Below are 27,953 nucleotides of genomic sequence, written 5' to 3'. Positions count from 1 at the left end.
TGGCCTGAGGAGCCTGGCAGGTTATAGTCCATGAGGTTGCAAAGAACTGGACATGACTAAGCGTGTGGTGACTGGTGAAAACAGGGAAACAAGAGACAGAAGCAAAGACGGTCATGAAGGTGGATGGACAGAATGCCTCTGGGGGACAGGACCCACACTCCCCGGAGCAAGGAGGCAGGAGTTCAGCTCACTTGTCCAGGAGCCTGAGTAGTCAGGGCCTGTGTACCAACAGTAACCTGAGTTCATCCAGGTGATGGGAAAACAGACAAGTCAGGGTGGCATTTGTTTTTATTAGAAAACCCCATTTGGTAAGAACTTTCTAAGCCAGTACAGAGACTGGGTAGCCTCCAAGAGTCCCACAGCTTTCATCTTATCTTCCACCCTCTTTTGAGAGGGGTGGTGGGGGATGGGGTGGTGTCAGGCAGCCTCCGAAATGCCCTTTCCTGGACCTCTGAGAGTTCACATAGCCAGCAACACACCCCCGGCACCTCAGTGCTGCAACACAGGGCCCCGAGGTCACGACAGCTGCCGAAGGCGTTCCTGTTTGTCCGGCTTCATGATGGAACCAAAGAGGCGCTCACAGACTCCCAGGCCTAGTCCTTCACTCTAGTTAGAGCAGGACAGGATCCAGGAGAAGATGGCCAAGGGCTAAAGGAGAAGACACTGCACTTGAGATTCCCTTTGGAGTCTGGAAAGCACCTGGATTTCTTGGGCAGGGAGGGCTGTGGAAGCCCCACTCAGTTCTTCTTGGTTTTGGGGGTGTCGTATTTCCTCTTGCTGGAGTACCACAACAGCAGGGGGACGCCAATAGAAGGGAGGGTCATGACCCCAAAGGCTGCCCAGTCCAGCTGTGGAAGACAACAAAGGCCTTGCTTAGAAGCCTGGATTAGGGCACAGGACGGGACTAGGATGGAAGGGTCCAATGAGAAAAGCGAGCAGCCAGCCCAAATAAGCAGAGCGTCAGCAGGAAGGCTCCTCTCTGGCCACTCCGGACACAGAATGGCTCACTAAAGACCACCCTTTCGAGCTATGAAACCAAAGGCCTCACCTGACCCAATCCACTCTGGAAGAGAAGCTTCTCTCTTCCAGACAATCTTTGAGGAGGGAGATGTCCAGGTGTTGCCCTGACAGTCAAGCCTCCTGCAAACTAACTCTGGCCCACACTGCCAGCCTCTCTCTTCCATTCCTCTGCGTCACATGCCGCCCTCCAGCCTTCCGAAACTACCTGCTATTCCTGTACTCCACGCTTTTTCTCACTTCAGAGCTACTCCCTCTTCCTGGGGTGCGTCCCCTTCCTTACCTCCTCTTTAATTAGTGAAACCTCTCCCTCCCGGAAAATCCTCCCTGACTCTCAACATCAGGTTAGGTGTTCCCGCTGCATCTCCTCCTGAGCCCTGTGTATGACTGCTATCACAGCAGTTCCCTCCACTGAGGCCTCCATAAGCCCATAAGATCTTCAATGGGAGGGACTGTGTCTTGCACTGGTTTCTCCAAGCAAAGCACAGAAGCGAGCATGTAATTTGGAACCTCATAATTATTCCCTGAAGGAATGAATAAATGAATCTCCTCATTCAGTACTTTAGGCAAATCTTCAAAAAATTCTCTCCTAGACTAGACTACAACAAAGTTCCCATTTAACCTCCCAATGCTTGGCGACTCTTTGAATCTAAGCAGATACTCTTTTCATCCTTGAATTAGACCCAGGACTCCAAGGTGGGGCTTTACTCAAGGCTGAGCAGAGAAAAACGGCAGTTTTTTTTTGGTTCTGGCAACTGTGATCTCATTGCCAAAAATCTCTAGCCATGGTTAAATCATGATGTTTGATGGCTGTGTGTACCAGACACCAAAAAACAGATATGACAAGAACCAACCAACTATCCTTATCTTCTAAGGAGGCCAAGAGGTTTCACAACAAAAAGGGTGTTCTCCTGCCAGGGGAGTGATGAGGCCTGCAAAGCTTACAAAATGGGGGGAGAATCTTCGATCAAACTCCCGCTGAGCCAGGATTCCTCCCTGTCCAGGTGCACTGGTAAAGCCGATCTGAAAAGAAGAAAAGAAGGCAAGTCTTCAGCTCTTTCTCATTTGGGAAAAAGGCAGTTTTTCAACGAACCCAGTTCTAAGCAATAGAGTCTTAGTTCCCAAAGGCCCAAGAAACATCCAGATGAGGAAAACTTTTTGAACTAGAGAAGATGGATGGTTCTTTCGTGTGTTGTAAAGATGAGTAAATTAGGAGCCAGGAGACACTTGATGAGCATTTACTTAAAAAAAGAAAGAAAAAAAAAAAAGGTAGGCCAGGTATGCTGTGGTAATTAAAGCCAGATCATTCTACCTCAGCCTCAGACTCTGGAGAGAGCTGCTCACCACCACTGGCCCTTCTGCCCTTGGCAATCATTTCCCCATTCCTTAAGTGGAAACACTCTTCTGTAACTCACGAGCTGACATGAGGCTCCAATGAAATAATGAGAAGGATTCCGTAAAGTCTCAAGCCCTACCCAAATGTACATTACCAGAGGAGGGGCTGAGTCTGCCCCACATTCCTTCGTCTTGGAGAGCAGGCCAAGACTTTGGAGCACATGGCAAACAACTTTGTTCTAAAGTGGCAGCTGAGCCTTGACGTCTGTGTCTTTTAACCCATCAAGGACCAGGTGGAACCAGGGAATCCCAAACGAGGTTCTTAAAGCACACAGGATGGAAGATGTGAAAATAATATAACCAGAATTACAAGAATATATTTCCACAGGTTCATAATTCGGAGACTGCAATGAAGGTTTGAGTCTCTTGAATTTCTTATAGTTCTATGGTTGACTATGTTAAGTCCCTTCCCCACTGTGCACTCACTAAGGAGCCTAAAGCCCATGTGTATTTATAAATTCATGACCTAAGCTTTTTGAGGCCTACGACAGTATTTTATTAATCTTCTTTGTATTTCCTATCATCTAGCACATTGCGGGGGCTCAGTAAATGTCTGCTGACCTTTACATCAATCAATCAAAAGACTGTTTATATTGGACTTCTACCCTATATGGGAAACCGAAGGAAATCTAAGACACAGTCCCTCACCTTGAGGCATTTATAATTAAACTGAGAAGTGGGGGTGAGGGAAAAGACCTAGATATAAGAGAGAACTACTGAAGACAGTCAATAATTAAATGTTCAAGTGGCATGGATTTTAAGAACTACAGACGTTTTGATGCAGTCAATGAATGTTTAGTGAAAGAATGAGTAGGAAAGAGCCATATGAATTGTAAAAGCAGGAGACAGAATCAAGGAGATGCAGTTCAGAACTGGGTCTTGAGAAGGTGCCAGATAACGAAGTGGAGGAGAGAGAGTACTTCAGACAGAGAACAAAGGCAGAGTGGAAACGAGGAGCACTGAGAGAGAGGAGGCGCTTGGCCTCATTGGACAGAGGATCCTGGCGGGTAGAGAACTGGAGGGAGAGGCAGAACCTAGCAAGACTACTGAAGGGTATGCAAGGAAAAGCGTGGCCCTGATGGGAGAAGCAGGCGCATTCTAAGCAACGGAGAGACACAGACACAGCGGAGACAGGGAGTGATCTGACGGCAGCATAGAAGGTGGACTGGAAAGGCAAGCATGGTACCAAAGCAGAGGGCACCTGACACTGCACAGAACGAAGGTGAAGGAGAAGGCAAGCAACCAGGCAGTACTCCTTCCTGTTCATTTCACTGCTTGATTTTGAGACTTTATAACATACTTTGAAATATGCTCCTTCCTACCACAATACCTCAAGTTTTGGGTCCTTCTTAACTTCCTCAGAATTTAGCACCTGCTCTGGAGATTCTCTGCAAGAGACTGCAAAGGAAGGCAGAGCTGAGCCCCAGCCAGCTAAGGGTGTGGGTGACTCACCACAACAGGCCCATCCTCCTGGGCCAGGTATGTCACAGTTGCTGAGGTGAAGTTGAAATAACCAGCCTTGAGAGGGCGCAGGACCACGGTGTGGGAGACGTTGCTGGCACTGACTCAGAGTTAAGGAGGGAAAAGGATGAAGCTACAGTCGTAACAAACTTTCAACTTAGGGACTAAATGCACGTTCACAAAAAGAGTTGCTAACACATGTAATATTTCATATCTAAAATACTCTGCAAAAGTAATAAACACAGGCTTTGTACCTAAGCCTGAAGTGGGTGGTATTATATGATATCTTTTTAATCAAGTTTTAAGAGGTCTATGACATATTCAATATTGAAATGTTATAAAACAATACAGGTTATAGATGAAAAATTAGTCACTTACGGTCACAGAAAACCTTTTGCTGCCTGTAACTGAAGGAAATTCTTGAAAATACAAAACAAAGACAATACAAAGAGAACACTTGCCCTTGTCAGAAAATCTAAATATACTGTAACTCACAAGGGAAAAAATAATCTAAATCAAAACACTCAGGAAGGAACCTTCCCTGATGGCCCAGTGGTAAAGAATCTGCCTGCCAATGCAGGGGACAGGGGTTTGATCCCTGGTCCGGGAAGACAACTAAGCCTGTGCACCACAGCTACTGAAGCCGATTTCCCTACAGCTCGCGCTCCACAAGAGAAGCCACTGCAACGACAAGCCCACGCGCCACCTCAAGAGGAAACCCCGCGTGCCGCAACCAGGGAAAGCCTGCAGACAGCAACGAAGACCCAGTGTAGCCAAAAATAAATGAATTAAGAATGCATTTTAAAAACACTCAAGAAATTACCAGTTGATCCAAATACGGGGTTCACTGAATAAGAAGAGCCTTTAAAAAGGTCACCCAGATCACACTAGCATCCCACAGAATTTCTTTTAAAAGCACCTTAAAGATCATCAACCAGCCACAAACATCTGTCTACATTCTCCCAGTATGGAATGTTTTAGGGCTTTATAACCTAAACTTCAGGAACCTCCTTCCTCAGGCCCACCCGAAATCATGCACACACAATTCTCACTAGTCTCTCTTGCCACATCTTATCCAGAGAGGTGGCAAGAATGGCCATATACACTTAGACTGATGTGACCCTACTGCTTTGCTGGCAACATCCCTCCCAACATCCCATTAGCCTTCATCAGCCAGTGTCAAGAGGATACGGAGCAATCCGGTCCCATTTGACGTTGAGCATTCCAGAGACAATGCCAAAGTCTTCTGGAGGGAAGGAATCATCAGATAATTCCACATCTAATGCAGCACTAAAGAATGGAGGAAACAAAGAAAGGTTAGTAAGTAATGGCTATAAAATTAAAGCAGTTAGCAATCAAATCTGTCTGCCTGTCCTAAAAAATCAGAACTACAAAAGACAGATATGAGTTACGTAGTTACACTGAAGAATCGCACTCAAGGCCTGGATTCTGGGCACCAAAATAAAATACTCAAAGTATCTAGGAAAGAATGGGCCCGAATCCATTTTTGCCCTAGTTTTTTCTCACGTGTGTGTGTGTGTGTGTGTGTGTGTGTGTGTGTGTGTGTAAGGAGGGGAAGAGGAGCAAAATGCATATGGAAAAGAAAATTAAAGGAAATAAAGTAAAAGAGAGGACTTTCCTGATGGTCCAGGGGACGCAGTAATGAGTATCCTGCAGGCCATAACTAAGACCCGACACGAAGCCAAATAAATAAAAAGGAACTTCTCTGGCAGTCCAGTGGTTATGACTCTGTGCTTCCAATGTGGGACACTCAGGTTTGAGCCCTGCTCAAGGAACTAAGATTCCACATGCCCCACAGCATGGCAAAAAAAAAAACAACACACAACCCAAAACCCAACCAAACAAAATAAAAGGTCTACTTTTTTCAAACAGTGAAAGACAACAAAAAAGCCAATCTAAGAAAGGAAGCTGAAACTAAATCCCTAAGGTAACAAAGGATTATACATTTCCTGCCTTCTCATTTTCTTCTCCCTATGTCACCACAATTCTTGCTTCTTCCCCACTCTGAAACTCTTTCACGTCAAAAAAGTGGAAGACGGTTTCTTGTAACTTAGATAAGAATATGTCCTCCTCTTCCAAAAGCAGATCCAGCAGTATATTCATTCATTCACTCATGATGTCTGCTGCTGAAAATCTCCCAAAAATAAATCACTGCTGGTCCCTGTTCCCAGCTAGGAAATTTAGGAAACCTGAAAAGGACCCAACCTATAGCTCCAGTGCCTCCTTACCTTGAGCCAACATTGTAAATGTTGTACTGTAAGGTCAGGTCTCGCCCCTCCACAGCATATCTGTTCAGCAGTGATTTGGAAGCCAAAAGCCTGGCTCCTTCCTCTGCTTGAGTGACAGCAAATAGAGCCAACACCGCGAATGCCAGCAGCCTCATCTTTGGAGAAAAAAGCAAAGCGAGCAGTCAGTCCAAGCACGTAAAACCACCAAAAGCTCCCTGACAGCTCTTTCAACCTCTGTCAAAGCTCTTTTGAGTCTGTCAAAGCGGCAGCCCCTCCCAACATAGCAGTCTCTAAGCCACCTGGGCCCTGGATGCTCCCTAACTGGCAGGATCTTCTGAGAGGACTCTATGAGCCCACGCTCCTTGGGCTGCCGGATTCGGCCGATCTCGGACCCACAGCAGCCTCTAGCTTTCCTTTACGCAGAAGCACCCCACGGCTGCTACCTTCCCTCTGGTCCTCCTCCACCAGCTCCCCTGGGATCCCACGGCGCGCTCGCGGGGTCCTGCCCCACGCTCTTGCATCCCACCCTCCATCCTTTCCCAGGGATCCCATTCGTCCTCGCCCTCCACATCCCTTTCTGGGGCCCTTCGTGGCCCCAGTCCCCTCCCCCATTCTTGCCAAGATTACACGTCCTCCCGCCAGCATGCCCTCTCTCCTCCCTGACCTCCCGGAGCTAACTTTTAGCCGCTGAGTGTAGTGCGGACACAAGATTCCCCTGCTCCCACTTGTCGGGACTCACCGTGCACATCCCCCAAACCCTTTCAGGGGCCTTCAAAACCGGAAGAGAGCGTCAGCACCCGAAAGACCGGAAATAAGCTCTGGCCGGAAGCTTCGTTGCTCTTCTCGATGCCTACTGGGAGTTGTAGTTCTTAGACAAGCCCCACCTTTCCCTTTGTAGTGCCCGCTGGTCTCCGGGATGCGACCGCTCCTAGGAAAGACTTATCTGTGCACCCTCGCTCTCTTTTTTCCCCCCTTCTTTCCTTTCTTTCTTTCTCGCTTTTATCATTCTGCCCTCCAGAATGACTTTTCAATCTGACTTGCCGTTACCGTGGACACCCAGCTCCTGACTGTTTTGTGGAACTGACAAATCTAGAGATTAGAGTCGTCTGTCTAAAATCTATCTATCCAGTGTACTGTCAAACTGGAATTAGAGAAAAGCTATTTCTCTTGGGGCTACCACCGTTCTTTGTATTTCCAGCCGAGAAATTTGGTCATCCCATGTATCAAATAAGTCACCAAGCCCTGAACTTTCTTTAGAAGCCCTTTGAAGGGGATTTCAAAGGGCTGCGTAGGAACCTGGAATGTTAGGTCCATGAATCAAGACAAATTGGAAGTGGTCAAACAGGAGACTGCAAGAGTGAACATAGACATTTTAGGAATCAACTAACTAAAATGGATGGGAATAGGAGAATTTAATTCAGATGACCATTATATCTACTACTGTGGACAAGAATCCCTTAGAAGAAATGAAGTACCCATCATAGTCAACAAAACAGTCTGAAGTGCAGTACTTGAGTGCAATCTCAAAAACAACAGAATGATTTCTGTTCATTTCCAAGGCAAATCACTCAATATCAGTAATCCAAGTCTATGCCCCAACCACTAATGCTGAAGAAGCTGAAGCTGAATGGTTCTATGATGACCTACAAGACCTTCTAGAATTAACACCAAAATGATGTCCTTTTCATCATAGAGTACTAAAATGCAAAAGTAGGAAGTCAATAGATACCTGGAGTAACAGGCAAGTTTGGCCTTGGAGTACAAAATGAAGCAGGGCAAAGGTTAACAGAATTTTGCCAAGAGAACGCACTGGTCATAACAATCACCCTCTTCCCACAACACAAAAGACAACTCTACACATGGACGTCACCAGATGGTCAATACAGAAATCAGATTGATTATATTCTTTGCAGCCGAAGATGGAGAAGCTCTATACAGTCAGCAAAAACAAGACCAGGAGTGGACTGTGGCTCAGATCATGAACTCTTTATTGCCAAATTCATATTCAAATTGAAGAAAGTAGGGAAAACTACTAGACCATTCAAGTATGACCTAAATCAAATCCCTTATGATTATACAGTGGAAATGACAAATAGATTCAAAGGATTAGATCTGATTGACAGAGTGCCTGAAGAACTATAGGCTGAGGTTTCTAACATTGTACAGGAGGCAGTGATCAAAATCATCCCCAAGAAAAAGAGCTCTGGGAGTTGGTAATGGACAGGGAAGCCTGGCATGCTGCAGTCCATGAGGTCGCAAAGTGTTAGTCACAGCTGAGCGACTGAACTGAACTGAAGTCCCCTGAAAGTATATCCTTTCTTCTTTTCTCCTGTAACTGCTTTAGTTTATACGTGTTGCTGTTGCTATTTTTCATTGCAATAGTCTCACTTTCTTGAGTCTTTCTCTGCACATTTCAGTCAGCTAGTAGACAAACTTCCCCAAACAGCATTTTGACTCTATGTTCAGAGGATGGATAGTGAAGTTAGGCAATTTTGAATTCTGTATTCAAATCTCTGTTCTGTCACTTAGAGTTTAGGTAACCTTAAGGCAAGTGTTAACTTCTATAAGCCTTGGTTTCCAAGTCTGTGAAATGAGATAATTATAGTACTCTCAAAATGCTGGAGAATAAAATAGGATGATGTATGTAAAACTCTTAGCATATTGTCTGGCACATGTGTGTGCTCCATAAATGGTAACTATCAATATTGCTGTTATACATCTCCATTGCAGCATGAATTCATTCAGTATGCAATTACTGGGCACATAGTTGTGCCTGGCACTGTTCTAGGTACTTAGGATATAGAGATGAACAGAACAGGTAAGGTTTCTACTTTCTGGGGGCTTAACATTCTTGTAGACTAATACACATCACCTGTATTTGCTTTAGTAGCCCCTTCATTCACCGTTTCCCAGAGCTCCTTGAGGACAGGTGGTCTGTTTCCCATTGCTTAGTGTCATGCCTCAGCACACAGGATGTACTCCAGGAATGACTCACAAAAAATCCTCTACACACGATCTCCTACTTCCTTTGTGTGTGGCTTCCCTCAAAAAATTCTCTGTTGCCTCTCTTTCCTATTCAAATCCAAGCCCTTTTTCAGGGCCTCGCCCTAGTCTCATCCCCTCTGGGAAGCCGTCCTTGGCTTTGCCAGACTGCATTGCTCTTTTACAGCACCACAGTGACATGTTGTAGGTTTTTGTTTGTTTTCTGGTTGCTTCTGATCTGGAAAGTTCACCTTCATGATTAGGTGCAATTTGTCTAATATACATTTATCCAAAGATCCTACAGTGATGCTGAACACACGGAGGTGCTCAAGAAATATCTGCTGATTGGAGGAATCCTCATCATTTCTGTTTACAGTCTCCCTATTGAAATCTATTCTGACTAGAGGGGTGGTTTTGAGAGTCGATTGCTGGGAATTCCCTGGCAGCACAGTGGTTAGGACTCCACGCTTCCACTGCAGATTCAATCCACACAGTATGGCCAAAAGAGAGAGCGAGTCAGTTGCTAAGGGAGATGTTTCTGTTGAAAGACTTCCAAAAGAATACAAGTTTTTCTTTCCATCCTCATGGGGACCCCAAACCAAGAGCTTGAGTAGAACTTTGTTAGATGTTCAGGGCACTGTGTGCTAGGAACAGAGGAGGGCAGAGCCAGCCTCAGGCTACCTAGGGTGCTTACTGTGCCCCCAGGATGGTGTCACTGGCTTTATGTCCTGTTTCTTGGTGTTTAAGACAGAGCCCAAGCTGCCCACTGACTTCTCTTTTGGGATCTGCAACAAGAGGGCCACCAAGAGAATGTGTGACCAAGCTGAGAAGGAAGTGGCAAACCGCTTTCCAGCTGGTGGCTAAGCAAGCACTCAGAAATAGAGCCATGCTGTCAAACCTAGGGGCCTGCAATGGACATAAAGTTAGCCAGAAGGACACTCTGTAAGTGGTAATGGAGTGAATATGAACCACGCCACTTTTCATGAAATATCCAGAATCAAAGTTATTACAGTAAATTTGCAGCAATCTTTTTTTTTTAACATTCATTTTTTGATTGTGATAAATACACATAATATGAAGTTTACCATTTTAACCATTTGAAATGTACATTTACATTCACATTATTGTACAGCCATCACTACCATCCATCACCAGAAATGTTCATCTTCCCAAAGTGAAACTCCATACCCGTTAAATACTAACTCCCGGGGCTTCCCTGGTGGTCCAGTGGTTAAGACTGCACATTGCAATGCAGGGGACACGGGTTTGATCCCCGGTTGGGTAGCTAAAATCCCACATATCACACAGCAGCTAAGACCCGTGCCACGACTACTGAAGCCCAAGTGTCTAGAACACATGCTCTGCAACAAGATAAGCCCACGGCAACAAGAAGCCCACACCACAACTCGAGGGTAGACCCTGCTCACCGCAACTGGAGAAAAGCCTGCACATAGCAGTGAAGACCCAACGTAGGCAAAAATAAATAACTCAATGCTAACTCCCTTTCTCCTGTCCCCAGCCCCTGGCAATTACTATTCTGCTTTCTGTCTCTATGAATTTGACTAGTCTAGGTACCCCATGTAAATGGAATCATTTTAAAAAATTGTTTTTAATTTACACAAATATTATAGGTTTATAGTCTTATTTTAAAAAATCAAACAATAATGAAATAGTGGGTATAAAAATAGTGGATATAAATATCAGGATGCAAACTCAGATGTTTAAGACATGTTAACTTCCTTAGTTTTCTACAATCAAACCCAATTTCGTCTTCCAGCCCCTGTTCCATTAGGTAGCAAGGACTTAAATCTTTATTTCTGCAGGGACTCCCCAGCCATTCTCTCCAGAGGTGCCTCTAATTTTCTAGAGGGCTGCCGATGTGCTACAGGCATGGAGAGAGGGGATCAAATACTTCTGGTGTTTGGTCATCAATACTTGTCCTCTTTGGCATCCACTGAGACTTCCCGAGCCTGTCCCCAGGTGTGAGTTCACACAGAGCACAGGTCATCCCCCTCAGGCTTATCCCAGACCTCCACAGGCACAGTTCTCCTCTCTCTCCCTCTTCCTTTTCCTCCCTCTGCTTTTTGCCTTTTCTTTTTGGCCACACCACTCACCATGCAGGATCCTAGTTCTCTGACCAGGGACTGAGGCCAGGCCCCAGCAGTGAAAACACCAAGTCCTAACCACTGGACCACCCTTAGCCCCTTCACCCTTTTTTGTTTGTTTGTTTTCAATATAAAGACATGTGGCATGCTTTATTGAAAAAAAAAACCAACTTCAGAAATAGTCCCTTCACCCTTTTATTCCCCGCTACCCTCATCTCTAGGAATGAGGAGCTATTTTAGCATAAAAGCAGATCACTCTTGTGCTCTGAGAGATGGTCTCTATTAGCAAGAGAGCAGCGTGTTGGTTGGTTGGTTTACAGATGTCACATTCTGAAAAAGACACAGCTTGACTCACTATGGAAAATTCTTAAAGAGATGGGAATACCAGACTACCTTACCTGCCTCCTGAGAAATCTGTGTGCAGGTCAAGAAGCAACAGTTAGAACTAGACATGGAACAATGGACTGGTTCCAAATTGGGACAGGAGTACGTCAAGGCTGTATATTGTCACCCTGCTTATTCAACTTATATGCAGAGTACATCATGCAAAATGCCAGGCTGGATGAAGCACAAACTGGAATCAAGATTGCCAGGAGAAATATCAATAACCTCAGATATGCAGATGACACCACCCTTATGGGAGAAAGCAAAGAGGAACTGAAGAGCCTCTTAATGAAAGTGAAAGAGGAGAGTGAAAAAGCTGGCTTGAAACTCAACATTCAAAAAACTAAGATCATGGCATCCAGTCCCATGCCCTGGAGGAGGGCATGGCAACCTACCGCAGTATTCTTGCCTGAAGAATCCCATGGACAGAGGAGCCTGGTGGGCTACAGTCCATGGGGTCACAAAAGAGTCAGACATGACTTGGCTGCTAATCAACAATGTACCTTTCACTTAAGATTTACCAGCTGCTAACATTTTCTCCATTTATTTTCTCTCTCTACATATAAAGTAACATATGTTTGCATACACACATGTCATACATTCACATATACATTTTTTGAACCATTCAAGAGTCAGTTGCATATCATGACACTCCATCCCAGTGTACGTTAGCTTGTATCTCCCAAGAGCAGGAATATTATTTTCCATAAACCCAATGAACCCAAACAGAAGGTTTGACACTGATAACACACTGTTTTCAGGTTTAGAATCCATATTCAGTTTTTGCCAAAATGCTATTTAAGACAAAAAAAAATCTAGGATCCTATCAACAAACCGACTTTGCAGCATTGCTTTAATCAATAAATGTGTGCCAATTCAATGAAATGAGTTTCTCCCAGGGAGAGTTGTGGACAGAGAAGAGAAATGCATGAAAGATAGAGCCTTTGTTACTACCTTCAGAGACTGAGAGGATGGCAGGAGAAAAGGGGGAGAAGGCTCAGTCAGAGCTCAGGCTCTTGAAATAGACATTGAAGGGTCTCCTACTAAGTCCTTGGATCCTTGAAGATCTCAGACAGGCCTGGCCACCCAAAGTGGGTCATGGACTATTTTCTGCTCCATGCCAAATTTCTCTCTAGCAGATGCAGATTCCAGGGTGGATTCTGGGATCTTTATCTTCCATGTCTTGGTGCCCTTTGGGGTTTGGTCCCACTTTTTAGGATTTGGTCAGTGTTTTTTCTTATTTCTTTCTTTATTTTCTTTGGGTCTTTGTTGCTGTGCCTGGGTTTTCTTTAGTTGCAGGGAGCAGGGGCTACTCTCTAGGTGAGGGAAACGGGCTTCTCCTTGTGGGCTGTGGGTGAATCGGCTTCCGTAGCCTCAGCTCCTGGCCTCTGAAGCGCGGCCTTGGTGGTTGTGGCGGACAGGCTTAGTTGACCCACGGCATGTGGAATCTTCCCAGACAAGGGATGGAACCTGTGTCCCCTGCATTGGCAGGCGGATTCTTCCCTCCTAGACTACCAGGGAAGTCCACAGCATTTCTTCTTAAGCTCAGTCTTCTTACTCGGAGCCCTGGTCGGGGCGGGGGGAAGGGGGATGAGCAAATGCAGCCTCTTCTTGCTGAGAGTGAAGGAGAAGGAAGGGTGTGTATGTGTGCGTGTGTGCGTGTGCACCCTCTCAACATCCCTCAGAGGAGCCCTCCTTGAACCTATGAGCCTGGGACCCCACCCTTCTATTGCTATGACAACCGCTTCTATGAGGACGTAGGGAGTAAAGAATTGTGAGTGCGGGGTTAGAGAGGGAACGCACCAGAGTCTCAATGCGTTAGTGATCATAGAACTTTATGATAATGAAGAAGAGAGATAATATGTCTCTGTCTTCGAATCTCGAAGTAGGAGGGCAGGATGGGACACAGCAGGTGCAAGGCAGGGTGACTCCTGAAGTTCTGCCTGTGTGTGAGCAGTTCCACTTCTAACTAACCTCTCCTTCTTCTTCCCTTTAGGAGGTTAAAGAAGCTTGGGGATCCCCAGGGGTAGAAAACCCCTCCTTTAACACCACTGATATATCCTTGACACCCATCCACAGCTTCACTGATGACCTAGGCTATCAAGGGAGCCAGGACCTGACCAGCGTGAGTACCCCTCCTCTGGGGTCTCCCACCCCTTGCTCTACCACCGTATGGGCATCTTAGGTCACTGACCTCCCCTTTGATGTTCTGTGGCAACCTTCCATATCTTGTCTATGTCCTTCCAATTCACATTTTTACTAAACATGGCTCAAATTGACTCCTTCCAGGAAAAAATACCAACAGTAATAGTAGTCACAGCTTATATCCACTGAATACTTACAACATGCCATTTTATGAAAATTTATCTCTCATTTAAACTTCATAAGAACCCTGTACGGTCAATACTATTATTATCCCCATTTTTCAGATGAGGAAATGGAGACAAAGGTAAATTAAGTAACTCTCCCAAGATTGCCTAAAAGATGCTAGAGTCTGAGCTCAGTTTGTGTGACTCAGAATCTCACACACAAAACTGCCTCCGGCTAGCTACTCCATTTTTATGAGTGCGCTCCATTGTACCTTCTCAACATTTATACGCTGTTGAACACACTTGATATATGAACTTACTTGCTTGTTTATTTGGGGGAGGGTTTAAATGCTAGCTGTAATTTTGTTATTGAGCTATAATTGACATACAATACAACTATACATATTTAAAGTGTACAACTTTATGTTTTGACAATGTATGTGCTTGCAAAACCATCACCACAATCAAGATAATAAACAGATCCATCACCTTCAAATAGGAACCGCCTGGATTTCTAGAACAGATAAATTAGAGGGTTATTACCTAACTTCTAAAGGGATTCTTTAACCAAAGCATTTGAATCCTTTTTAAAATAATGAGCTATCATTGGATACACTTAGAATATGCCTGTGTGTCCTTGGCTGATACTGCTTGGTAACTTCTCTTGGGTCATTTTAAGTGCATGTCTTCCCTGGGCAGGGCAGTCTAAAGCTGTGCTTCCCGCTCTGTACTCACCAGCAGGTGGGTGCTTGGCTTAATCTTTCCCTCTGATCTCAATCCTTCTCTGCCTCACTTCCCCCCCTTAGACTCGAAGTCCCATATGTAATGGGATGGGTCAGTGGAGAGCACACTTCATTCCTTGCTCTCGGATTCTTCAAGGAAGAAGATCCCAGCCTTGTTCCAGGCAAGAGACAGAAGCGGAATAAGATTGCCATTTTCCGGATGAGGAGAAATAAGGTGAGGGAGGAAGATGAGAATGACAAGGAGGATGAGGAGGACAAGGCAGGGCGCTCTCCTAGGGTGAGACGGAAGCAACACGCATACTCAAAGACCCGCCAACCAAAGCAAAAGGAGAATTCAGGCATCTCGGAAAGTAACTTGAACACGACTGTCTCCAATACCAAGTCATCTCCCTGGAGTATGATGGAGTTCCGGCAATACTTGTGTATGTGCTGCCGAACTAAGCAGAAGTTAGTGGAGGAGAACAAAGCATCAGATTCCAAAGAAAGGAGAAACCCAGATGAAAAGGAGAATGGAGTCACAGGTTCTATTAACGAGCAAGCGAGGCAACAGGCTCCCGAAGGAACTCCAGGGGAAGTTCCAGGCAAAAGCCAGGAGAACAGAGAGTGTAATCCGTCAACTTGTAAATAAAGCAAATTTTATTTTTATGGATGGTATGTACGAACCCAATTGATGATCTTAATTATTTTTGTAGATGTATCCACTTTCTTCCTCCTCATCCTCCCCTTTCATCTCTCTGAACATCTTCTCATCCTTTCTAATACTATGTGAATTTCCATCTCTGAAACGTGGGGCTAGTGTATGGGTGGGTGAGACCTGGAGAGGAGTCAGGAGGCTTCTGAAACCCTTGAGGCCTGCAACTCCAGGAAGGTGAAAAACAGCCTGAAGAGAAGAGTCTTGGGGTAATTAATGAGGGAGGCTTCAAGGCCTAGCTTTCCGGGTTTCAACCCCAGACTTGTCTCAATTTCTCCCTCATAACTCTCCGCTCTATATAGCAAAACTTTTGAGCTTCTGATTGTAGCAAATAAGAAGATCAGCAAAAAAACTGCCCGAAGGGATTCTCGAGGCCATTTTCAAGATTGCCATCACGGCGACAAAGTTTAAGACTAGCTTCCAAATTTATATTGCCATCTCACTTTTCCTTCCTTAGCTTGAGTAAAGGAGAAAAAAAAGAGACAATTTCCCTCCAGGTTCTATCTTCTCCCTTCCCCACATATTCACTAATCATTCAGAAGGAATCTTAGAAATCAGGAAAATATCTCAGGGCAGATTCCCTAGAAGCTGAGCCTGAGATGGAGGTTCTTATCAAGGGTTTTATTGAGAGATGTTCTCACAAGAGGGAAGGTGGACGAGGGAAGCAGATTAGGGCAGGGCAGAAAGCTAGGCAGGTTAAGAGTTAACAGTTAAGTCTGTGTCCACCTGATCCCTGAGAGCTCTGACCTGTGGGTTACATCTCAAAACTGGTTGCACTTTTGAGGCAGGGGGTTGGCCTTTTGTAAGCCCATGTCAGTCACTGTGGGCTGCTCGAGGTTCTCCAGTGAGGTAGCCTCCCTGCTGACTGAAGGCAGTTCTTTGGTGAAGGACTGTGAGCTGTTAGTCATCAACTCCATAGTAGCTGGAAATGGGTGTGTGGCCCCATAAAGGGAATCTGGGCAGGGCAATTCTGTAATTCATTGAAATTCTTGTGTTTCCCAGGATATGCTTAATTTTTGTAAATGTCCCAGGTGTGCTTAAAATATGTATTACAGTAAAGTGCGTAAAAGTTAACATAAAAATGGAGAAAGAGCAGCTGTCCTTACAGAAGAACTGCAATGAACACATTGAGAGATAGAAAACCACTACTAAAACATCAAGAGTCATAATTGTTGGAGCAACACCCAACCATGGAAGGTGAAATTAATGGGTTAAAAATTGAGGAGAAACAGGGTACTTGCACAGTCTTGAAGTACCTCCTTCAAGGTATTTATTAATTACATAGATCAAAATAATAACTTTACAAGCAGAAACGCAGTAGATCCCACCTCCTTTTAACTAAGTTATCAAGGTTAACATTGCCAATGATAAGACATGTTGACATTGTGTACCCCTGATATGGTGTGCTGAGAAGGCTCGCGTGTCAAAATGCATAACCTCTGTCTAAGCATGAGAAATATCAGACAAACCACCAAACTGAGAGACGTTGTACAAAATGATTGACCGATACTCCTCAAAAGTGCCAAGGCTCAAATAGATATATAGTTGTCAAGGGGGAGGCAGGATGAGGGAGGAATAGATTGGGAGTTTGGGATTAGCAGATGCAAACAATTATATACAGAATGGATAAACAACAAGGTCCTACTGTAATCCTACTGTATAGCACAGGGAGCTATATTCAATATCCTGTATTAAACCATAATGGAAAATAATATTAAATATATATATATGAAACTGACCACTTTGCTGTACACCAGAAACTAACAAAACATTGTAAATCAACTATACTTCAAAAAGTAAATTTAAAAAATGATTTAAAAAATATTTTTAGCATGCCACATTGCATGTGGGATCTTAGTCCCAACCAGAGATTGAAACTGTGCCAACCTGCAATGGGCAGGCGGAGCTTTTGTTGTTTTTTTTTTTGGAAGTGGGGAGTCTTAACCACTAGACAGCTAGTATAGTTCCTAATTAATGAATTTTAAAAAATGTTCACCACAATCCCGAAAAAAGAGTGCCAAGGCTCTGAAAGACTTTCACATAGTAAAGGAGACTAAGGAAAGTGGACAATTATTAATAAATACAATGTGGGATTCTGGATTGGATCCTGGAACAGAAAGGACAAAGTGGTAAAGGTCAAATAAAGTCTGTAGTTTAGCTCATGTTATCATATCAGCGTTAATTCACTTTGGTAATTTTACTGTGATTGTGCAAGATATTGGGCTTTCCAGGTGGCACACTCTCAAAGAACCTGCCTGCCAATGCTGGAGATGTGTGTTGGACTCCTGGCTTGGGAAGGGCCCCTGGAGAAGGAAATGACTGCCCACTCTAGTATTCTTGCTTGGAGAATCCCACAGACAGAGGAGCCTGGCAGGCTACAGTCCATAGGGTCACAAAGACTCAAACACAATTGAGCGACTAACACACACACAGACACACACACGGAAATCACAAAGAGTCAGACACGACTGAAGTGACTTAGCATGCACACATGCATGCAAGATACTAACAATAAGAGAAGCTGGGTGAAGAATATTTGTACTATTTTTGTAATTTTTCTGTAAGTCTTTCTCCTTACAGAAGAACTGTAAGGAGAAATAGTTCAGTTCAGTTCAGTCACTCAGTCGTGTCTGACTCTTTGCAACCCCATGAACCGCAGCACGCCAGGCCTCCCTGTCCAACACCAAATTCCAGAGTCCACCCAAATCCATGTCCATTGAGTCAGTGATGCCATCCAACCATCTCATCCTCTGTCATCTCCTTCCCCTCCTGCCCTCAATCCTCCGCAGCATCATGGTCTTTTCAAATGAGTCAGCTCTTTGCATCAGTATTGGAGTTTCAGCCTCAACATCAGTCCTTCCAATGAACACCAGGACTGATCTCCTTTAGAATGGACTGGTTGGACCATCCATTTGAATTGATGTTCAAAAGCATCAATTCTTCGGCACTCAGCTTTCTTTATAGTCCAACTCTCACATCTATACATGACCACTGGAAAAGCAAGGAGAAATAAGGACAAAATTATTTCAAAACAAAACATAAATGCTCATTCTAAGAAATCATAGCAATCAATCCTCAGTTCAAGGAATAGGACATTATCGGTACCCTAGAGTCGGACACGACTGAAGCAACTTAGCAGCCTCCTTGTTAATCACAGATTCTTATTTCCCACGGAGGTCACCACTGTGGTGAATTTTATGGTAATTACTTCAAGGTCCAATGCTGTAAAGAGCAATGTTGCATAGGAACCTGGAATGTTACGTCCATGAATCAAGGCAAACTGGAAGTGGTCAAACAGGAGATGGCAAGAGTGAACATTGACATTTTAGGAATCAGTGAACTAAAATGGACTGGAATGGGTGAATTTAACTCAGATGACCATTATATCTACTACTGTGGGCAGGAATCCCTTAGAAGAAATGGAGTAGCCATTATGGTCAACAAAAGAGTCCGAAATGCAATCTCAAAAACAACAGAATGATCTCTGTTCGTTTCCAAGGCAAACCATTCAGTCTCACAGTAATCCAAATCTCTGCCCCAACCAGTAATGCTGAAGAAGCTGAAGTTGAACGGTTCTATGAAGACCTACAAGACCTTTTAGAACTAACACCCAAAAAAGATGTCCTTTTCATTATCAGGGGACTGGAATGCAAAAACAGGAAGTCAAGAAACACCTGGAGTAACAGGCAAATTCGGCCTTGGAGTACAGCATGAAGCAGGGCAAAGGCTAACAGAGTTTTGCCAAGAGAATGCACTGGTCATAGCAAACATTCTCTTCCAACAACACAAGAGAAAACTCTACACATGGACATCACCAGATGGCCAACACCGAAATCAGGTTGATTATATTCTTTGCAGCCAAAGATGGAGAAGCTCTATACAGTCAGCAAATACAAGACTGGGAACGGACTGTGGCTCAAATCATGAACTACTTATTGCAAAATTCAGACTTAAATTGAAGAAAGTGGGGAAAATCACTAAACCATTCAGGTATGACCTAAATCAAATCCCTTATGATTATACAGTGGAAGTGAGAAATAGATTTAAGGGACTAGATCTGATAGACAGAGTGCCTGATGAACTATGGATGGAGGTTCGTGACATTGTTCAGGAGACAGGGATCAAGACCATCCCCAAGAAAAAGAAATGAAAAAAAGCAAAATGGCTATCTGAGGAGGCTTTACAAATAGCTGTGAAAAGAAGAAAAGTGAAAAGCAAAGGAGAAAAGGAAAGATATAAGCATCTGAATGCAGAGTTCCAAAGAACAGCAAAGAGAGATAAGAAAGCCTTCCTCAGTGATCAGTGCAAAGAATTAGAGGAAAACAATAGAATAGGAAAGACTAGAGATCTCTTCAAGAAAATTAGAGATACCAAGGGAACATTTCATGCAAAGATGAGCTCGATAATGGACAGAAATGGTATGGACCTAACAGAAGCAGAAGATACTAAGAAGAGGTGGCAAGAATACTCAGAAGAACTATACAAAAAAGATCTTCATGACCCAGTTAATCACGATGGTGTGATCACTTACCTAGAGCCAGACATCCTGGAATGTGAAGTCAAGTGGGCCTTAGGAAGCATCACTATGAACAAAGCTGGTGGAGGTGATGGAATTCCAGTTGAGCTATTTCAAATCCTGAAAGATGATGCTGTGAAAGTGCTGCACTCAGTATGTCAGCAAATTTGGAAAACTCATCAGTGGCCACGGGACTGGAAAAGGTCAGTTTTCATCCCAATCCCAAAGAAAGGAAATGCCAAAGAATGCTCAAACTACCACACAATTGCACTCATCTCACATGCTAGTAAAGTAATGCTCAAAATTCTCCAAGCCAGGCTTCAGCAATACCTGAACTGTGAACTTCCAGATATTCAAGCTGGTTTTAGAAAAGGCAGAGGAACCAGAAATCAAATTGCCAACATCCGCTGAATCATCGAAAAAGCAAGAGAGTTCCAGAAAAACATCTATTTTCTGCTTAATTGACTATGCCAAAGTCTTTGACTATGTGGATCACAATAAACTGTGGAAAATTCTGAAAGAGATGGGAATACCAGACCACCTTACCTGCCTCTTGAGAAACCTGTATGCAGGTCAGGAAGCAACAGTTAGAACTGGGCATGGAACAACAGACTGGTTCCAAATAGGAAAAGGAGTACATCAAGGCTGTATATTGTCACCCTGCTTATTTAACTTCTATGCAGAGTACATCATGAGAAACGCTGGGCTGGAGGAAGCACAAGCTGGTATCAAGATTTCAGGAAGAAATATCTATAACTTCAGATATGCAGATGACACCACCCTTATGGGAGAAAGCAAAGAGTAATTGAAGAGCCTCTTGATGAAAGTGAAAGAGGAGAGAGGAAAAGTTGGCTTAAAGCTCAACATTCAGAAAACGAAGATCATGGTATCCGTCCCATCACTTCATGACAAATCGATGGGGAAACAGTGATTGACTTTATTTTTGGGGGCTCCAAAATCACTGCAGATGATGATTGCAGCCATGAAATTAAAAGACTTTTACTCCTTGGAAGGAAAGTTATGACTAACATAGACAGCATATTCAAAAGCAGAGACATTAGTTTGTCAACAAAGGCTATGTCAAGGCTATGGTTTTTCCAGTAGTCATGTATGGATGTAAGAGTTGGACAATAAAAAAAAGCTGAGCGCCGAAGAATTGATGCTTTTGAACTGTGGTATTGGAGAAGACTCTTGAGAATCCCTTGGACTGCAAGGAGATCCAACCAGTCCATCCTAAGGGAGATCAGTCTTGGTGTTTATTGGAAGGACTGATGTTGAGGCTGAAACTCCAGTACTTTGGCCACCTGATGCGAAGAGCTGACTCATTTGCAAAGACCCTGATGCTGGTAAAGATTGAGGGCAGGAGGAGAAGGGGACAACAGAGGATGAGATGTTTGGATGGCATCACCGACTCAATGGACATGAGTTTGGGTAAGCTCTGGGAGTTGGTGATGCACAGGGAGGCCTGGCGTGCTGTGGTTCATGGCGTTGCAAAGAGTCGGACACGACTGAGCGACTGAACTGAACTGAATGAGTCTTTATTCATTGTATATTCCCAAGGAAAAAAAGGGGAAGGGAAAACAGAATGTGGGTTACAAAATGATAGCAAGTGGGAAAGGAAGTACCCGGCACAACAAAATCAACCATCAAATAAACACTGCCCAGATGGGGTTGCCAAAGCCCAAGAGGGCTATGTTTCCTGTAGTTCGGGAATGAGAGGAAAGGATGAAGGAAAGAACAGATGGGTACATGCTTTTCTACCCCCTTTCCTCATCATAAATTTAAGATTTCACACCTATGGCTTCTAGCAGTAAACATGGAGTTATATTCATCCATCTTCTATTAAACAATCTTGTCACCTATTGGATATCAATTTCTCGCACCTGCATAAAAGTTCCTACGTGACTTGGATATACATTCATCTTTCCTTTTGTGGTCTTCTAACCCCACTTTCTACATGGAAAACTCCCCCATTGCTCCTGTCTACCGTCAGACTTGAGATTAAAATAGGTTTTAATCCATCCAAAGACAGCAGTCTGCTTAGCGTGAATCACATCAAGGAATGGTCATGACTCAGGAGACTGGGAACAAGGGATGAAGAGTTCCGAGCTTCTTCAGGATTTTTGCACAGATCATTTAAACGCAGGCACCCCACAAATTAAATATACAGGTGTATGGGCTATTTTAGGGGACACAAAGGTGGACATAAGAGGCTCGAGTAGGAATCTAGTTTTTAGGACAGACAATCTTGTTCAAAATAGGAAATAGGGGAAGGGGAAGACAAAAGAAAGTGTGGGTCAAGACACCCTACTTCAAGAAGAGGGGCCCCCAGGCTTATGTTTCAGATCTTTTTGCCTGGTGCAAAACCTTTTGTCAAAGATGCTCTGGCTATTTTTCTCAAAATGGAAAGAAGTTTGTAAACAATAAAACTCTAAAAGAACATGGAGAAGACCAACACATTATATTTACACAAACTATACCACCCAGCAATCGCCAAATCAGCTACTTGTGAGGTCCTACAAAGCCCAGACAAATGTTATAACTAGAGGGGGAGTAGCAGTTGGGGGAGACAAGAACCCAGGCTCAGACCCACATCACCCAATGCGTGCTATTGCATTTGCTCCTTTACAACACTATGAGGTAGATTTGCAGGGATCTCACAGCATGTAAATGAAACTCCCTTTTTCCCTTTAGCCACCATGATACTAGTCACTTCTGCAGCAGGGCAGGACCGTGGCTCTGGGAACCACGAAGAAGCCATAGCTGATGGTCTCCCTGGAAGACAAGCAGGAAATGCCCAGAATTGTATAAAGTTAAGGATCTTGTCCTTGCTTCATGTATCCAACCCTGGGCAGCTCAAAATGGGTACAGAGACATTGCTCTTAAAACCTATCTTTACCAACTCACGTTTTTTATTAAAAAAAAAAAACACACATACAATATACCCTGCTGTGCTTGGTAAAGTGAAGTGAAGTTGCTCAGTCATATCTGACTCTTTGCAACCCCATGGACTGCAGCCTCCCAGGCTCCTCTGCCCATGGGATTCTCCAGGCAATAGTCCTGGAGTGGATTGCCATTTCCTTCTCCAGGGGATCTTCCCAACCCAGGGCTTGAACCCGGGTCTCCCACACTGTAGACAGACACTTTACTGTCTGAGCCACCAGAGAAGCCCGCTGTGCCTGGTAGGTTTAACCCAATCCAGTGAAGGATGGATCTGATATGTAAAGTGAGTCCTGTGCCCTGGGATTAGAGGTCTAGAATGGGATCCTTTATCACACCTACAGAGGACCTTTGCCTAATCTTAGCTTCCCCTCTCTGCTTTTACCTGGCCCAGCCTTTCCTAACCTCTCTGCACCACCTCTCCCTATTCAAACCAATTTCCAATCTTTCAGTAGAAGACTAAGTCATGCAGCAACCCAGTAAAAACCTAGTCTCTTATGAAACATTGAAGATGGAGGGGTTTCAAGAGGACACCACAGCAGAAAGTGAAAATGAAAGTCACTCAGTTGTGTCTGACTCTTTTCGACCCCATGGACCATACAGTCCATGGAATTATCTAGGCCAGAATACTGGAGTGGGTAGCCATTCCCTTTTCCAGGGGATCTTGCCCACCCAGGAATCGAACCCAGGTCTCCCTCACTGCAGGCGAATTCTTTACCAGCTGAGCTACCAGGGAATCTGGCATAAAAGCCAGCTCTAACTGGCAAAAATGAGGTAGTTCAATAGGCTATACACTTCAAATAGTTGTTCTCTCTGGTGATAGAGCAACAAAAAGCATTCCTATCGTGCAGACCCAGAGCTCCTGCCAACTCACCCCTGAGATTGCTCACATACCTGAGAACACAGTGCAGGTATGGGGTCTTAGATTAAAATATACAAGAATACAAAACCAGAATATTTATATATCATGAAAAAATAGTTAAAATACACAAGATACGTCATTCCCCAAGAACTAGTGTGGTTGGAATCCTGGAGAAAGAAGGACCCAAGGCATAGTCACCAAGGGCAGCAAATAAATAAAATTGTATTGGTCCTGAATGGGGTGGGAGTGAGCTTAGAAGCACCAGGACTGCAGCTGTTTCTTCAGACCATCCCTTTCACCTGTCATCACAACCCACTGCTTAGGACAGTTCTCAGCACTCCATTCCAAGAGGGGGTTATGAGAAGACAAGATGTGGAAAACCCTGCCTCCCTGCTGACAAATTTCCTCCCACAGAATGCAGTGACTTGTGGGTTGGGTTCATCAATCTGGTCTCATGCTTAATCTTTTCACTCTGGCATGGGAAATATTATTCCATCTCCTTTAAGAGTAAAACAAATTCTCTATCCAGACCACTTTCAAAAGCTGGAGATTCTGGGGGTGCAGACTCAGATAAAGCATGCAGGGAGGGTTAACCCCCAAAGCCCTCACATGCGTTTGGAGAGAGCGTGACTGGAGTTCCTTCGTTTCATGACTTCCTCCCACCAAGAGAGAAGAGGGGGTGATGCTCTGCACCCTGGCCTGAGATACATGGCAGTGCAGCTGCCCCCTACCCACCCTGTCCCCACTTACTCCACTCTGCCGATTGATGCCTGCTTCTCAAAACTTTCTGATCACGAAAGGATAGCTGCTACCTACTGTGGCTCAATTCTGGGCCTCTGGGAACGTGGCAGGGCTACGGTTCTCTTCCTCCTCCCGAAAGTAGGCTTTCTTTCCCTGGGAGCTGGGAGCTTGCTGGGCCTTCAACAGACATGAGGCTACCATATGATTGGTGCTGTAGCAGAAGTGGCATTTGTTGGACTGGGGTGACAGGTTGCATTTCTTGGCATGATGGTCTGCTGCTGCTGATGCTGCTAAGTTGATTCAGTCGTTTCCGACTCTGTGTGACCCCATAGATGGCAGCCAACCAGGCTCCCCCATCCCTGGGATTCTCCAGGCAAGAACACTGGAGTGGGTTGCCGTTTCCTTCTCCAATGCATGAAAGTGAAAAGTGAAAGGGAAGTCGCTCAGCCGTGTCCAACTCCTAGTGACCCCATGGACTGCAGCCTACCAGGCTCCTCTGTTCATGGGATTCTCCAGGCAAGAGTACTGGAGTGGGGTGCCATTGCCTTCTCCGGCATGATGGTCTAGACCTCCACAATTGTAGCACATCTCTCCCTTTGACCTGTGTTTCTGCATATTCTTTCCTTTGGGTCGCCTTTCGCTCCCAACACAGAACAGCACACCAGGGCCCGTGACTCGGATAGAGGCCAGGCCCTCGGCTGACTTCTTAAAGGTGAACTCCACAGCCTCGCCCTCCTTCAAGCGCCAGAAGCCCTCCAGGTGCAGCTTGCTCTGGTGCACAGAGACATCCACTGCAGGGCTGATCGCGACCCCTACCCGGGTGGGTCATGGACAGGACGCCAAATGCCAAGCACACACTGAAGCATTCATAGAAGCCAGCACTGTGGAGTACCTGTGGCTCCTTGGGCGCCTCCTCTGGCGCCTTGGTGCAGCCACCTGCAAACCGGTGGTGTGACACAGAGCCCATGGTCTATGAGCCCGCAGCCCCGGGCCCCTGCTCCCCATTGTATGCATTTATATACATTTTGTATATCCATTCCTCTACCAGTGGACACTTGGGTTGCTTCCACATCTTAGCTATTGTGAATAATGCGGCTACCAACATAGGTGTACAAATACCTCTTTAAGACCCTGCTTTCAGTTCTTTGGGGTATATACACAGAAGTGGAATTGCTGGACCATAATGTAATTCTATTTTTAATTTTAAAAAATGACATATGCACACTGCAATACTTGTTTATTTTTGTTTGCACCGAGTCTTCCTTGCTGCACACACGCTACTCTCTAGTTACGATGCTCAGTCTCGCTGCGATAACTTCTCTTGCTGTGGAGCAGGGGCTCTAGGCATGTGGGCTGCGGTGGTTACTGCATGGGGGCTCATTAGTTGCGGCTTGAAGGTCCTAGAGTGTGCAGGCTTTAGTACTTTTGGGGTGTGGGCTCAGTAGCTGCAACTTGCAAGCTCTAAAACGCAGGCTCATTATTTGCAGCTCATGGGTTTAATTGCTCTGAGGCATGTGGGGTTTTCCCAGATCAGGGATCAAACTGATGTCTCCTGCATTGGCAGGCAGAATTTTTATTACCACAGAGCCACCAGGAAAGCCCATCCCATCAGTTTTTACAGGTAATTTTTTGTCATTATTTAAATATCGTATAATAATTCACATTGTTATGTCTTTTTGACCAATGGTTTAATTAGTAGTATATTTCATTATTTCCAAAAATCTTGAGTTCTAGAAAACTGTATTAAGATTAGAGATTGTACTTTGTATTATCATTTTATAATTTTTCAGCAGAGCAGCAGTTGGGATCTTAGTTCTCAGACCAGGGATCGAACCCACACACCAGTCACTTCCCTGGACCACCAGGGAAGTCTTGATATTTTGTATTATTTCTATCCTTTAAAATTCATTGAAAATTGCTATATTCCCAGCATATGTTCAGTGTTTGCAGATGTTCCATGTATGCTTGAAAATATGTATATACATGTATATTCTAGTTTATTGGATGTAGTATTATACGGATTGCTTTTCATTGAAAATAAGATGCACCCAGTATTTTTTTTTGCTAGGGTTGCCTTAAAAAAAGTACCACAAAACAGAGAGCTCTAACAATAGAAATTTATTGTCTCACAGTTCTGGAGGATAGAAGTATGAGACTAAGGTGCTGGCAGTATTTGTTCTTTGGAAGGCTGGAGGAAGAACATGTTCCATACCTCTCCCCTAGCATCTGATGGTTTGCTGGTAATTTTTAGTATCAGTATGTGCTGTGCTTAGTCGCTCAGTTGTGTCCGACTCTGGCTCCTCCTCCAGGGGATCTTCCTGACCCAGGGACTGAACCCGAGTCTCCTGCATCTCCTGCATTGCAGACGATTCTTTACTGCTGAGCCACTGGGGAAGCCCTACTCCTGGTATGACCTCATCTTAATCAATTTCACCTGCAATGACCCAAGCCCCCTTTCCAAGTACGGTCACATTCTGAGGTACTGAGGGTTACGACTTTAACATATGACTTTTTGAGAGACACAGTCCAACATATAACACACTGTTACTTTACTTACTATCAAAAAGCTTTAAAATGTTATCAGTTTAAAAAAATGCTACCAATTAAACTATAACTCAATACCGGGATACCGACGGATTAAAACAAACAAACAATAAACCAAAAAACCCTATCAGTGGCTCAGAGGTTAAAGCGTCTGCCTCCAATGCAAGAGACCCGGGTTCGATCCCTGGGTCGGGAAGATACCCTGGAGAAAAAAATGGTAACCCACTCCAGTATTCTTGCCTGGAGAATCCTATGGACGGAGAAGCCTGATTGGCTACAGTCCACGGGGTCACAAAGAGTAGGACACGACTGAGCGACTTCACTTTCACTTTCACTTTTAGAGTTAATTAACACTGATACTTTTTCCCTGCCTGTTGTATCAATTATAGAGATAGGTATATTGAAATCTATGATTGGGAGTTTTTCTAATTCTCTTTGTAGTGCTCTCAGTTTTTTTCTTTTTATATATTAAGGCCATGTTATTGGATGCATAAATATTAATATTTAAGATGGTTATATATTTTTCTGGTGAATGTTACCTTTCATCTTTATGAGTTAACTCTTAAGTGTTACTTTCTGCCTGAAATTCTAGCTAGTTTATTATCAATATAGCTATCCTAATTTTCTTCTGGTTTGTGTTGATACAGTTTATCTTTTTCCAAACTGTTATTTTGAATTTTTCTATTTTCTTATGTTCAATAAATGTCTTATGGTTAGGATACACTTAGATTGTTTCCCTTACCCCCAGCTCCACCCACTGAGGAATTCAGAATGTTTCATTTAAAGGTGAGTGATTGGGCTTCCCTGGTGGCTCAGTGGTAAAGAACCTGCCTACCAATGCAGGAGACACTTGTTCGATCCCTGGTCCTGGAGGATTCCACATACCGCAGAGCAACTAAGCCCAAGCGTGAACCCACATGCTGCAATACTGAAGCCTGTGTTCCACAGGAGAAGTCACCGCACTGAGAAGCCTGCACATCACAACAAAGAGTAGCCCCCACTCACCAGAACCAG

The 27,953-nt window shown here is 44.4% G+C and overlaps 1 protein-coding gene and 1 pseudogene across 2 annotated transcripts; both read right to left on the bottom strand.

Annotated features, from left to right (window-relative positions):
* Window positions 1-270: 270 nt before the first annotated feature.
* SSR2 (signal sequence receptor subunit 2) lies at window positions 271-6,961 on the bottom strand. 2 transcript variants are annotated; one of them, XM_027530649.1, is made up of 6 exons: window positions 6,862-6,961; window positions 6,123-6,277; window positions 5,065-5,163; window positions 3,865-3,973; window positions 1,963-2,040; window positions 271-848 (listed from the first exon to the last, which is right to left on the bottom strand). In XM_027530649.1, exons 1-6 carry the CDS (start codon window positions 6,868-6,870, stop codon window positions 738-740), a joined length of 561 nt encoding a protein of 186 aa, XP_027386450.1. In that variant the 5' UTR covers window positions 6,871-6,961; the 3' UTR covers window positions 271-737. The 2 variants fall into 2 exon arrangements, with proteins under 2 accessions (XP_027386450.1, XP_027386461.1); XM_027530660.1 differs by having other exon boundaries at window positions 6,787-6,903.
* A 17,515-nt stretch (window positions 6,962-24,476) lies between these two features.
* Window positions 24,477-25,362, bottom strand: LOC113890424 (annotated as a pseudogene).
* Between the last annotated feature and the right edge of the window lie 2,591 nt (window positions 25,363-27,953).

The sequence above is a fragment of the Bos indicus x Bos taurus genome, chromosome 3 (assembly GCF_003369695.1).
Source record: "Bos indicus x Bos taurus breed Angus x Brahman F1 hybrid chromosome 3, Bos_hybrid_MaternalHap_v2.0, whole genome shotgun sequence".
Classification (NCBI taxonomy): domain Eukaryota; kingdom Metazoa; phylum Chordata; class Mammalia; order Artiodactyla; family Bovidae; genus Bos; species Bos indicus x Bos taurus.
The sequence above is the reverse complement of the archived record's forward strand: the minus strand, read 5'-3'. Positions and strand labels throughout refer to the sequence as shown.